At 39.2% G+C, this 13,681-nt stretch overlaps 2 protein-coding genes across 2 annotated transcripts in view; one reads left to right on the top strand and one right to left on the bottom strand.

Annotated features, from left to right (window-relative positions):
• Window positions 1-642: 642 nt before the first annotated feature.
• On the bottom strand, window positions 643-9,399 carry LOC110441598 (neurofilament heavy polypeptide-like). Its single transcript, XM_021484790.1, has 4 exons — window positions 9,330-9,399; window positions 8,238-8,328; window positions 6,931-7,035; window positions 643-4,275 (listed from the first exon to the last, which is right to left on the bottom strand). Exons 2-4 carry the CDS (start codon window positions 8,315-8,317, stop codon window positions 2,409-2,411), a joined length of 2,052 nt encoding a protein of 683 aa, XP_021340465.1. The 5' UTR covers window positions 8,318-8,328; window positions 9,330-9,399; the 3' UTR covers window positions 643-2,408.
• Window positions 9,400-9,707: 308 nt separating this feature from the next.
• LOC110441594 (proteoglycan 4-like) overlaps window positions 9,708-13,681 on the top strand; it is a 20,328-nt gene continuing 16,354 nt past the window's right edge. Inside the window, exons 1-3 of the mRNA XM_021484787.1 lie at window positions 9,708-9,811; window positions 11,791-11,880; window positions 12,591-12,672. Of these exons, the coding sequence (XP_021340462.1) occupies window positions 11,792-11,880; window positions 12,591-12,672 (171 nt within the window). The 5' untranslated portion in view covers window positions 9,708-9,811; window position 11,791. The remainder of the gene's footprint in view (window positions 9,812-11,790; window positions 11,881-12,590; window positions 12,673-13,681) is intronic.

The following is a 13,681-nucleotide window of genomic DNA, read 5'->3' as shown; positions in this document are numbered from 1 at the left end:
GAGGCTGAGATAAAATATTTAATGATAAATAGTGCCCAAGACATCATGTGAGGACAAACAAACCCAAATAACCAATGTGAGGACCAACAGAGGCTAGGACAGCCTGTGTGGACTCCCAGAGGCTAGGACACCTTGTGTGAACTCCCAGAGGCTAGGACAGCCTGTGTGTACTACCAGAAGCTAGGACAGCCTGTGTGTACTAACAGAGGCTAGGACAGCCTGTGTGGACTCCCAGAGGCTAGGACACCTTGTGTGAACTCCCAGAGTCTAGGACAGCCTGTGTGTACTACCAGAAGCTAGGACAGCCTGTGTGTACTAACAGAGGCTGGGACAGCCTGTGTGGACTCCCAGAGGCTAGGACACCTTGTGTGAACCCCCAGAGGCTAGGACAGCCTGTGTGTACTAACTGAGACTAGGACACCCTGTGTGTACTAACAGAGGCTAGGACACCTTGTGTGTACTCAGAGGCTAGGACACCTTGTGTGTACTCCCAGAGGCTAGGGCACCCTGTGTGAACTCCCAGAGGCTAGGACACCCTGTGTGTACTAACAGAGGCTAGGACACCTTGTGTGTACTAACAGAGGCTAGGACAGCTTGTGTGTACTAACAGAGGCTAAGAAACCTTGTGTGCACTAACAGAGGCTAGGACACCCTGCGTGTACTAACAGGGGCTAGGACACCCTGTGTGCACTCACAGAGACTAGGACACCTTGTGTATTCTAACAGAGGCTAGGACACCTTGTGTGTACTCACAGAGGCTAGGACACTCTGTAAGGGCTCACAGAGGCTAGGACAGCCTGTGTGAACTAACAGAGGCTAGGACAGCCTGTGTTGACTCCCAGAGGCTAGGACAGCCTGTGTGTACTAACAGAGCTAGGCTAGGACACCCTGTGTGCACTCACAGAGACTAGGACACCTTGTGTATTCTAACAGAGATTAGGACACCTTGTGTGTACTCCCAGAGGCTAGGACAGCCTGTGTGTACTAACAGAGGCTAGGACACCCTGTGATGGCTCACAGAGGCTAGGACACCCTGTGTGTACTAACAGAGGCTAGGACACCTTGTGTGTACTCCCAGAGGCTAGGACAGCCTGTGTGTACTAACAGAGGCTAGGACACCCTGTGATGGCTCACAGAGGCTAGAACAGCCTGTGTGTACTAACAGGGGCTAGGACAGCCTGTGTGGACTCCCAGAGGCTAGGACAGCCTGTGATGGCTCACAGAGACTAGGACAGCCTGTGTGTACTAACAGGGGCTAGGACAGCCTGTGTGGACTCCCAGAGGCTAGGACACCCTGTGATGGCTCACAGAGGCTAGGACAGCCTGTGTGTACTAACAGAGGCTAGAAGAGCCTGTAAGGTCTCACAGAGGCTAGGACACCCTGTGAGGTCTCAAAGAGGCTAGGTCACACTAAAGAATCACAAAGCATAGGATATTCTTTGAATACTCCCAGAGGCTATGACAGCCTGTGTGTACTAACAGAGGCTAGGACAGCCTGTGTGTACTAACAGAGGCTAGGACACCCTGTGATGGCTCACAGAGGCTAGGACACCCTGTGTGTACTAACAGAGGCTAGGACACCTTGTGTGTACTCCCAGAGGCTAGGACAGCCTGTGTGTACTCACAGAGGCTAGGACAGCCTGTGTGTACTAACAGAGGCTAGGACACCTTGTGTGAACTCCCAGAGGCTAGGACAGCCTGTGTGTACTAACAGAGGCTAGGACACCCTGTGTGTACTAACAGAGGCTAGGACACCTTGTGTGAACTCCCAGAGGCTAGGACAGCCTGTGTGTACTAACAGAGGCTAGGACAGCCTGTGTGTACTAACAGAGGCTAGGACAGCCTGTATGTACTCACAGAGGCTAGGACAGCCTGTGTGTACTAACAGAGGCTAGGACAGCCTGTGTGGACTCCCAGAGGCTAGGACACCCTGTGTGTACTCACAGAGGCTAGGACACTCTGTGTGTACTAACATAGGCTAGGACACCTTGTGTGTACTAACAGAGGCTAGGACAGCCTGTGTGTACTAACAGAGGCTAGGACACCTTGTGTGTACTAACAGAGGCTAGGACACCTTGTGTATTCTAACAGAGGCTAGGACACCCTGTGTGTACTAACAGAGGCTAGGACACCTTGTGTATTCTAACAGAGGCTAGGACACCCTGTGTGTACTAACAGAGGCTAGGACACTCTGTGTGTACTAACAGGCTAGGACACCCAATGAGGTCTCACAGAGGCTAGGACACCCTGTGATGGCTCACAGAGGCTAGGACACCCTGTGTGTACTAACAGAGGCTAGGACACCCTGTGAGGTCTCAAAGAGGCTAGGACACTATTTGAGAAATTGCGAAACTGAGGATACCCTATACAAGTGAAGGCTGAGTGTGTCGTAGGACACCTCCAGAGGACTAGAGTATGATACATCGTGATGAGTGTGAGTATGTTAAGTTCAGCCCATTGCTTGTCTGGCTGGTGATGGATGTGTTTGCCTCATCAGTCAGGGTGATGTTGAATGGATCTTCCTTGTGACCCTTATTGACAGGGTCAATGTCTTCTTTTTGTGACAACACCTCCGCATGGCGTGCTGGTGTCGTTTTGCGCTTAACTATTGGTGTTTTTGGGAGCCTTTTTGGTGTCTTCAGCCTTTTTCCGCTACCAGGTGGAGATTGAAAAATAACAGATTTGCGTTTTACAGTTGTCTGACCATGTAGACTTTCTACAGCAGACTTGAGTTTTTTTGAAGCTTGAGGACTCCTGATGTCATCACCTTCTGCGGACAGTTTTCTTTTCTCTGCAGTAGCATGGTGTTTATTCTGTTCTAGCATTACTACCTGTTTGTGTAGTTTAAGGACTGGTGTGTCCTTCACTGGTGATGACTTTTTAATTTTTCTTGCAGGACTTTTTAACACTGATTTTGTAGCTGGCGTTTTTGCTTTACTCTGAACAACAGGAGTTTTTGTGGTTCGTGTCTTTGACTTACTGTGAGCTACGGGAGATTTTGTAGCTGGCGTCTTTGCTTTACTCTGAACAACAGGAGTTTTTGCTGCTGGTGTCTTGAATTTACTGTGACCAACAGGAGTGTTTGTGGCTGGTGTCTTTGCTTTACTCTGAACAACAGGAGTTTTTGTAGCTGGTGTCTTGGCTTTACTCTGAACAACAGGAGTTTTTGTGGCTGGTGTCTTGGCTTTGCTCTGAGCAACAGGAGTTTGTGCGGCTGGTGTCTTGGCTTTACTCTGAACAACAGGAGATTTTGCAGCGGGCATCTTTGCTTTACTATTAACAACAGGAGTTTGTGCGGCTGGTGTCTTGGCTTTGCTCTGAACGACAGGAGATTTTGCAGCGGGCATCTTTGCTTTACTATTAACAACAGGAGTTTTTGCAGCAGGTGACTTTGCCTTACTCTGAACAACTGGAGATTTTGCAGCGGGTGACTTTGCCTTATTCTGAACAACTGGAGATTTTACAGCTGGTGATTTGGCTTTTTTCTGAGTGACAGGAGCTTGTGTCTTTACTGGGGATTTTGTTGCTGGATTTTTTATCTTTTTGCCTTGAGTCTTACTGACAGGTGTAGATTTGTCCACAGGCGATACCTCTCGCACCAAAGGAGAATTACGATATGACCTTGTAGATTTTGAAGGTGTTTTTGCTGTCAAAGATCTTACTGGAGTTTTCTTTGTTTTGGACTTTGCTGGAGTTTTCGCGGCGGCCTTCCTCTTACTCTGAGGACTGCTGGCCTTCTCTGTCGTCTGTTTGACCATCACCGCTGGGATTGTGGGACTACTGACCTTGAACCTCTTTGCCTTTGGGGATTTGACTGGATCCTGAATCTTCCTCTTCTGTGGCGAGGACTTGGCTGACTTAGGAGCAGGACGAGGTGGCTTTAGTTCCTGTTTAACTGTAACCTCTGGAATATATTTATCCCGGGGCTTCAGGTTGGCGACTGGTCTGACAGACACAGGTAATGTTCTCCCTTTCTGTGTAGCAGCTGTTTCTTCTGTGATCTGGACAAGCTTGGCACCCCCTTTGTGGTATACAGAGGACCTCCTAGTCCTGGTGGTGACACCTTTAGGGGACACCAGTTTGGAGCTGTGTGACTCAGGGGATAGAGGAATATCAACTAATCGCAAAGCTGTCTTTTGGTAAACAGATGATCTTCTTGTGCGTTTAGCAACCGGAGGAGAACGTATACGTTGTTTATCAGCAGAAACCACTTTTGTTACCTTACTCTGTGATTCAAATCGTTTTTCTATCATCTTTGACTGGTACATGGATGACCTGAAAATAACAACAACAAAAAATGCATAAAAAGAAATGAAAATCTAAAACACTGAAATGAATTTACCAATAGGATTCCATTACCAACAGATAATTAAAATTCATTATCAAGAGGTCATACGAGGCTTGCTAAATTTACAATATTAAACCAGGTAAACAATAGTTAGACTAGCTAGACAGACATTCACCTAGAGGAATGTATATACCGGTACTACACCAGCCAGCTACAGTGTAAATGGGATAGGCCAGTTTTGCAAAAGCAAGCAATATCATTTCAGCTTAGTGTGCAAATAATTATTCACCCCCTTGGGAGTGATAGGGTAAGATTCTTAAGCTGTCAAACACGAGGCTTGCCAAGTGTTTGACAGCTCAGGAGTCTTACCCCGAGGGTTGAGATTACCCTGTCTCACCCCAAAGGGGGTGAAAGATTCGATTAGACTTCCATGTTTACCAGCCATTCACACTATGGACTTCCATGTTTACCAGGCAGTCACACTATGGACTTCCATGTTTTTTTACCAGGCAGTCACACAATGGACTTACATGTTTTTTAACCAGGCAGCAAAATAATGTCAATAAAAATAATACTGCCATAGATTAGTATTGCATTAATGTATATCAATTTAATAAATGCTGAAATTGTGTAAAATAAATTATCTATAAACGATTAAAAATTGACATTTTTTAATAAAACCATATACACATAGTAATTGCATGTAAGAGTTATGTCTTGAAAAACTTCACAGAAGTGAAATAGGTAGCCGGTTTCCTGATGTATAGAAAAATGGACGCATGTGACTCATTGATAAAAGAACAACTTAATTAATGCCTGGGTTGCTTTGAAATACTTTAATATTGAGAGAACACACTGTTCTGTCAATAATAAACATACAATATTCATCAGTTTAATATCAAACTTTAGAATATGCAGAAATTTTTAAATGACATCAAGATCTTAGACAACATAAATACATTGTACTTAATTGACAATTAAACTATTTTCATTTCAGAAATTGACAAACATGCTGTCCTTATGGAGCTTTAATGATGCAAGGGAGATAACTGACGCCATTCATTACAACTGACATTGTTGATGGATCTAGTCCGTTAATCTATTTGGCAGGAGCTTGAATATCACTAAGATCATGTTTCTAACAAGGAACAGGAGATATTATCTTAGGTAATATTAAATTAGGTGATGTCCCAGCTATCATGTTTTTGTGTGAAAGCCATCGGGATTTATCAGGAAATGTCCCAGCTATCATGTTTTTGTGTGACAGCCATCAGGGTTTATCAGGTGATGTCCCAGCTATCATGGTTTTGTGTGAAAGCCATCAGGGTTTATCAGGTTATGTCCCAGCTATCATGTTTTTGTGTGAAAGCCATCATGGTTTATCAGGAAATGTCCCAGCTATCATATTTTTGTGTGAAAGCCATCAGGGTTTATCAGGAGATGTCCCAGCTATCATGTTTTTGTGTGAAAGCAATCAGGGTTTATCAGGTGATGTCCCAGCTATCATGGTTTTGTGTGAAAGCCATCAGGGTTTATCAGGAAATGTCCCGCTATCATGTTTTTGGGTGAAAGCCATCAGGGTTTATCAGGTGATGTCCCAGCTATCATGGTTTTGTGTGAAAGCCATCAGGGTTTATCAGGTAATGTCCCAGCTATCATGTTTTTGTGTGAAAGCCATCGGGATTTATCAGGAAATGTCCCAGCTATCATGTTTTTGTGTGTAAGCCATCAGGGTTTATCAGGAAATGTCCCAGCTATCATGTTTTTGTGTGAAGGCCATCAGGGTTTATCAGGAAATGTCCCAGCTATCATGGTTTTGTGTGAAAGCCATCAGGGTTTATCAGGAAATGTACCAGCTATCATGTTTTTGTGTGAAAGCCATCGGGGTTTATCAGGAAATGTCCCAGCTATCATGGTTTTGTGTGAAAGCCATCAGGGTTTATCAGGGGATGTCCCAGCTATCATGTTTTTGTGTGAAAGCCATCATGGTTTATCAGGAAATGTCCCAGCTATCATGGTTTTGTGTGAAAGCCATCAGGGTTTATCAGGAAATGTACCAGCTATCATGTTTTTGTGTGAAAGCCATCATGGTTTATCAGGAAATGTCCCAGCTATCATGGTTTTGTGTGAAAGCCATCAGGGTTTATCAGGAAATGTACCAGCTATCATGTTTTTGTGTGAAAGCCATCATGGTTTATCAGAAAATGTCCCAGCTATCATATTTTTGTGTGAAAGCCATCAGGGTTTATCAGGAAATGTCCCGCTATCATGTTTTTGGGTGAAAGCCATCAGGGTTTATCAGGTGATGTCGCAGCTATCATGTTTTTGTGTGAAAGCCATCATGGTTTATCAGAAAATGTCCCAGCTATCATATTTTTGTGTGAAAGCCATCAGGGTTTATCAGGTGATGTCCCAGCTATCATGTTTTTGTGTGAAAACCATCAGGGTTTATCAGGAGACTTTTTTTTCTGTCAGGACCCTCTTTTCCCAATCAAAAATGTGTGTGATCTAATATCTAACGTGCCGATGAACCCCTGTCATGAACAACTTTACTGTTCTATTGGAGAATTTGGTAATATCCTTCTGTGATGGGTCGTTATTACAGGCAGTATCAAGTGTTTGGGAGAGAGACCCTTTATTACCTGCGAGTCCTAAGTTGCTTTGGGGAAGGTGACCCCGGTGTCTTAAAAACTGCATGGCGTCCTGACAGCCATCCCGGAGTTTTTGGACTCAAAGGCTTCAAAATTCTGAAAGACAACCAAAATGTCAATGCTCTCAATACATTGTGTCAATTAAATACTGTACTATCCTGCAGTAAGCCCAGGGGGACAACACAAACTTAGACTCTGGCAAGTCCACAAAATAGTTGGGGGAAAATACCTGGTATCAACATGGTCTAAACTTTCAGCCAAGAGGCTCTCTACATTTCCTGGTAACTTACCTAGTCTTTCACATTTAATATTATTTCTCAGATTCTGAGAATGTGAAAAAATATCAAATTTAAATATCTAACTTAATCCTTCCAACCCAGTCATCACACTCAAAATTTTCCTGGAAAAACAAACTATTTGTCATTTAAAAATTATTTTTGGGTGGACACAGAAACATGATTTCATTTATTTTATTTATAATGCAGGAGATACAAACAAAACCCAGAAGATCTAATTCTTGCTTTAAGGAATGTTTGGCAAAACCAAATCAAACCAATTACCATTTCCAACATGCAAAAAAAGCCTTTGGCATGTGTTTTATTCTATAGTACTAACAAGATAGCTGGTTGTATGTATGGTACTGGTCGCCGTATGATATAATCAACACCTCCTTATGGCACTATTCACAGGCGTTTATAAGCTCACACCTTACTAGATACCTTAGGCAATGTAACCTGTCCTACCAGTAGTCATAACTTGTGTAAAAAGCCCTAAGGCACTGTTTACCAGTTATGAAAGTTATCATCCATACTGTTATTTATAAGACAAAGATTATTTCTCAGAACTATATTGTATTTCGTTGAGGCAGGACTATGTTGATGAAAGTTGAAACAGATTGGAATGGAAATTACTGATAATAGACACCCGTTACTTTGTCTCATTTGGTGAAGAGAACCACAAAATAGTGCACACTGATAAGGTATTTTGTTTTGAAATTGTCTTTATCATTTTGATGTACATGTTATTTGTAACAGTAAACTAAACATAAAATATGTATTTATGTTGATATCACAAATTGTCTGCACTATATCTATTATCTCTATAATATAATAATTAATTCAGACATGTCGTGTAATCATGGATTCATACTAAGATAGAATTTCTTTTTTTATAGCTGATCTTATTTAAATACTTTTTATCATATTTGTATATCTGGTAACCAATTATGACCTGTCCGTTAAATGTTATCCTTTTGACTCCATATTGAAATTGACTAATACTTCCTGATCATGACCTACCCATTATCTGTTGGACTTCCTGGAATAGCAGGGGTCTGCCTGGTTGTCCGCTTCGGTGTTTTGGTTTGTCTCCCTGGCATCCTGATGGAATCTTAAATAAGACACATTTCCTCTTAAAGCCTATTGGACAATTGTATGAAAAGATACTGATAAGGTATACACAGAATGGACTATTAGCTATGGACAATTTTAGTACCATTCTGCAGATTATTAAATAAGTATTAAAACTCTTAATTACTTTTTCATAGCTTAATCATTTGATGTATTTTTTATATACATATACTGTCAGTAATATATAAATATTTTTTTGTATTTTATCACAGTTTCAAACGCAAATTTTACATGTGAGGCTAGCAATTATGCCTGAATGAATAAAATTGCAAACAATTATGGAAACTAAACATATTGGTATAACATTTGAAATAAGGTACTGTACAGAATACATTGTCATTATAACTTATATAGCTATATAACTACAGTACTCTTACAACTTGAATATATATAATTGGCAAGTAATATTCATCTACATTATCGACGATTACATTTCTTGCACATAAAGCTGTTACGGTAAGATAGTGGAACGAAACTATGTAATCTAATATAATGGCATTTAATGCCATCTGTTCATAAAACAAGCTGAAGAAGTCACGCTTAGCCTACTACAAATTTACTACTATGTTTACACACGTGACATAGTACTTGTAAATAAAGCAATGTGATTGGTTGAAATCACAACATAGATATAACTGTTTAAAATGTCCTATTCCCATATTGATGGCAAAGTTCCCTACTTCAAACAAGCAAACTAATCCATCTTCAGATGATCATGTTGCTTATACTTGTCAGTGCAATTCATATTTAGCGCAATACAAATCATAACAGTTCGTATAAGATCAAAAATAAACTGCATCCTATCTTGATAAACCGTTTGTTATGAATGGTTTCTGATTGTTCTGCCGTAGCCTCTTAGAAATATGACATTTTTGTTCATAGAAACACATTTTTTACAAAAAAAGACTGATATTAACATCACATTGTATCATAGAAGTAATTGACAACAATCTGAGCTTGTAAAGATAGTATCGTACTTACCCGCCTAATTCATAACATTCACGACACCATCCAACGCCAAATGCAAATGAGGTTAACAGTTCTATTCAATATTGACCTTTAAACTTTTCCATATAAGGCAATAAAAATGGCGGGTGATTCCAACTGACCAATCGTATAATAGTAATAGCCACATTTAAATCTTACACAGGAAAAAAGAAAGTATATCAATACGCAGAGCCAGTGTTTACTTAGTTGTATTGAAAAAGTACGATTCTACGCATGGAAAATAACTTTTATAGTGTAAATGTTTCTTTTTGTTACATTTCAACCCATTAGTCCCTAAATATTTTGTTCAAGGACTTGCATAATTCCATTTTAAATAACACTTCCGGTTTTATTTTTTTCCTGCGCAGGCTTAATAACCACATTACCTTCTCGGCATTTGTATTAGTCTTCGCGCGGCGACATATTACGGGGTACGCGCATCGCGCAGTTATTTGTTTTATACAGCCGATAGGAAGGTAAGGTCAACTTGCAGTTTTATGCATTATATTTGAGATGACACGATATATTATCTTTTAAATTTAAAATATGTAACCCAAGTAGATTTGTTTACCAAAGTAGTGGTCTCGTGGTGGCTCCGCGGGTAAGTTTGAAATGTCTTTTTCGAAATCTGATAATATGGCGTGTAAAATAGATGAGAACGTTGTTTACAATGTTATTTTATGTCTTATTTATTAAGATATAAAGAATTGCTGATATGATATTACTGAAATAAAACATGTTTAATTTTAAGTTGTTAATTTGATCCACAGTGATTTTTGCATGAAAAAAAATCTGCACATCAACAAACCAGTAATAACCAAAAGCCGTTTGACTAATTTCCTTTGTGGTTCTGTGTTGCAATTTCATAACGGCTTAATTAGCTTTTAATATGAGTACATGCTAATTGACGAGTTGTTCATCGCATTAAGTTCACATGTAATGCAATTATTTCCACTACTGTGAGCTTAAATAAATAAGAATATTTAGGGTTATGGTTAGACTGCAAGATGCGATTTAATTTCAAATTATTAGGCTACTAATTTTGGTTTTAATAAACATTTTCTACAACACATCCGCACATATTGAGTTGAATGTTCATGAAACCCAATGAAGTATATTAACCCTAAACCTAACACCTCTGCTAATTGTCTACAACATATGTTCATATAGGGAAAGCTTGGAAAAGAGTGACTTACAAGTTTATTAACCCCTCTTCATTAAAGCCATTTTGGTCTCTGTGGAGTATTACATAGATGGAACAAATCTGAAATTTCTGTCTGACTCTCTTAGTCTAGATGCTATTTAACCTTAACGCTCACATTACAGTGGATCACTCACTTGATCTTGATTCAATAAACATTTTATGTGGAATATTTACAATAGCCTCTTTTCTCTGAAAGTATCTAGCCTTTTTTGTTAACATTTATGTTATGAAATCTACAATGATTATTAGAGCACAGTAACATTTGCTGATTTCATGATTTGACATAATTCACTATTCCACCATCTTTGTGATTTAATTTGATGACACTAGCGAATAATCATGATGGTTTGACAATAAACGGTGCATGTATTTTTTTACTACATGTACAGACCCAACACACTTAAAAAAAGCATTCCCTCAAATGTAAACAAGTGGTCCTGGGACTGGTGTCCTTCATTGAATGATGGTACATGATTTAATTTTGTAATGTGTTTAAAGATTTGCTAGATATAAACAAAACAAAAAACTTTCTATTTAACCTCTTAATCTTTTTAAAACCTCACAGTCAGAATGTTTTGCTTAACGTACCATGCAACTTGAAAAAGTGTTTGTAAATCTGTCAAAATTGCTGATTTCATGTGTTGACATGCAATGTCAATGGATTGCTTGAAATAAACATGCGGTTAAGAGCATGTCAGTGTGATGTTTATCGTCTATCGACAGAATGGTGATGAAAAAGTTCTTCTAAAATATATCAAGGTTAAATAGACAAAATAGTCCAACTGCCCAAAGGTTCAGAAATGATAAAATACACCTTATTTGAATACTTGAAACTATGTAGGTCACCTTAATATCATGAACGTATGGAAACTGAGGTAGACAAAAAAAAGGATATTACATTTTACTTGGTAGAATAGATATATAATCCACATTTGTGTCTATATTATGGTGGAAAATATAGTTAAGTTTGAAAATGATGGAAAAATAAGTAATTAACTGTGACTGCAAGTAGCCTTCATTGATTTTTTTCCACCATTTTCTCACTATCGTTATATATTCCACACCCACACACATTGAATATTTCTTAAATTTAACACCTTCAACACCTGAGTGCAATTAAAAACTCATTAATTTGTTATGACAAATGCTTTCATATGAAATGTGTTCTAGTTGGCACAGACTTTTGAGAAGTTTAGAGGTGTTATGTTAGTGTTAAAAATGGTTTTGACCAGAATAATTCCTATTTTGCAGTATGCTGTATGGTAAAATAGTTGTTATCAAGCGGACTGGTGCAGATGGGGCCCAATTTCCCTTGACAACTTCAGTTTGTTTGTTTGGAAGGTAAGGATTAAGAAAAAGAATTTATCAAATAGTTTACGGACTAAATGAGTTTTTTTGCCAATTATATGAACAGCACTCGAGTACAGTGATCATAACAAGCCGAAAGTCTTTCACGGTACATGGTTTTCCTATTTGAGTCTTATGTAAACCAAATTAAATATTGCTTCAGAAATATTTGACATTCAATTTTGATAATATTGCACTTACTGTTAGATAATTATTAACAGCTTTTTATGTTACATTGTAATATTTTTATATTATCATCCCTGACTCTGTTGTTGAGATATGATTTTTTTTTTATCACAGCATCAAAGCTATACTTTGATGACATTCCCAGACATAGTTTTGCTGTAAAAAATGTTTTTTACAATTAATTAACTAATCATGGTTAGAATTCTAAGAAAAAGTGAATTTGAATTTTTTTTTAGAAAAATGTCAAAGTGAAAGAATTATAGCAGCTCACCGTATATCAAATTATCAATAAGCTTACTAGCTAGGTGATCATGCATACATTTCCTGTTTTTCCCTCATTTGTTTGTTGCTTGTAATGCATGTACCAATATACATGATCTTGAAGCTTTTTGATGACTGATTTGCAGGGTGGTGAAGATAATTTAACATGCAATAATGTAATGGAACATGAAGGATTGTTACAAACCCATGCATGTAACTAACATGAGTTGAGATAAAAAATATATTTCTGTTTGTAGATCCAATGAATGTGACATACGTATTCAGCTACCAAATGTATCAAGAGAACATTGTAAGGTCACAGTAGACGATAAGGGACAAGTAAGTATAAGCTTCTGTGTATCGAGTCTGACAAGGAAACCGTTTCATCTCGCTCAGACCACTTGTGTTTACTGCATGCCTTGTCAGGTGACATTAACGGCAACATTTTTAGCAGGGCTTTCCTGAACAATTCAAGTAGTCAGAACGGACTATGAATATGGGATAGCGAGGTAACATAAGTGGAAGTGCACAACACATACATTAATTAAAAAAAATATGGCTTCTAGTGATGTCCCTTTTACCACTGATTGGAATTTAACTTAATTTGACTGGAAGCATCCCTAGGTGGTGGGGATTCAAAATTGTACAAATGGTGGGGCTGGCCACTGAGGGGCGGGGCCAAAAGAGGGCAATTTGGTTATATTGCTTTAAGGGAATTCTTCTCTGGAACTAAGAGATGGATATCAGCCATATTTGACTGGAAGCATCCCTTGATAGTGGAGCGTCTAAATACATATGTAGACAATGTCGATCTTATACTTGAAAACCAAGCAGGTTTTCGTAGGCAACATTCTACTATAGATCATATATTTTCTTTATACTCCTGAATTCATATTTCAAGACAATTCAAAAACCGTATGTATTGTGCTTTCATAGATTTTGAGAAAGCGTTCGACTGTCTGGAGAATAGGGTTGTGGAACAAATTAATAACAAATAATGTAGATGGAAATTATTCAAAGTTATTGTTAATATGTACTTTGGAATAAAGGCTAAAGTCATGAAAGATGGAACATTCTCCAATATCTTCACTTGTAATTCCGGGGTTAAGCAGGGTGAAAATCTTTCCCCATTTTTAGCTCACCTGGCCCGAAGGGCCAAGTGAGCTTATCCCATGGTGCAGCGTCCGGCGTCCGTCAACTTTTTCCTTTAAAATGCTACTTGTCCTGAATGGCTCAGAGGATTTTGACCAAATTTGGTCAGGAGCATCATTGGCCAAAGGGTTCTCAGTTTTGTATAAACGGAGGGTATAACCCCCCTGGGGGCAGAGGGGCGGGGCCAAATAGGGGG

This window comes from Mizuhopecten yessoensis, unplaced genomic scaffold (assembly GCF_002113885.1).
Source record: "Mizuhopecten yessoensis strain PY_sf001 unplaced genomic scaffold, ASM211388v2 scaffold716049, whole genome shotgun sequence".
Classification (NCBI taxonomy): domain Eukaryota; kingdom Metazoa; phylum Mollusca; class Bivalvia; order Pectinida; family Pectinidae; genus Mizuhopecten; species Mizuhopecten yessoensis.
The sequence above is the reverse complement of the archived record's forward strand: the minus strand, read 5'-3'. Positions and strand labels throughout refer to the sequence as shown.

What these genes read in the sequence shown, in the direction of transcription:
- LOC110441598 (XM_021484790.1), bottom strand. Translation starts at nt 8,317, where the DNA reads ATGCCAGGGAGACAAACCAAAACACCGAAGCGGACAACCAGGCAGACC. An exon ending in GGAAGTCCAACAGATAATGG is followed by an intron (nt 7,036 to 8,237) that starts GTAGGTCATGAT and finishes GTTGTCTTTCAG; the next exon opens with AATTTTGAAGCCTTTGAGTC. An exon ending in AAGCAACTTAGGACTCGCAG is followed by an intron (nt 4,276 to 6,930) that starts GTAATAAAGGGT and finishes TGTTATTTTCAG; the next exon opens with GTCATCCATGTACCAGTCAA.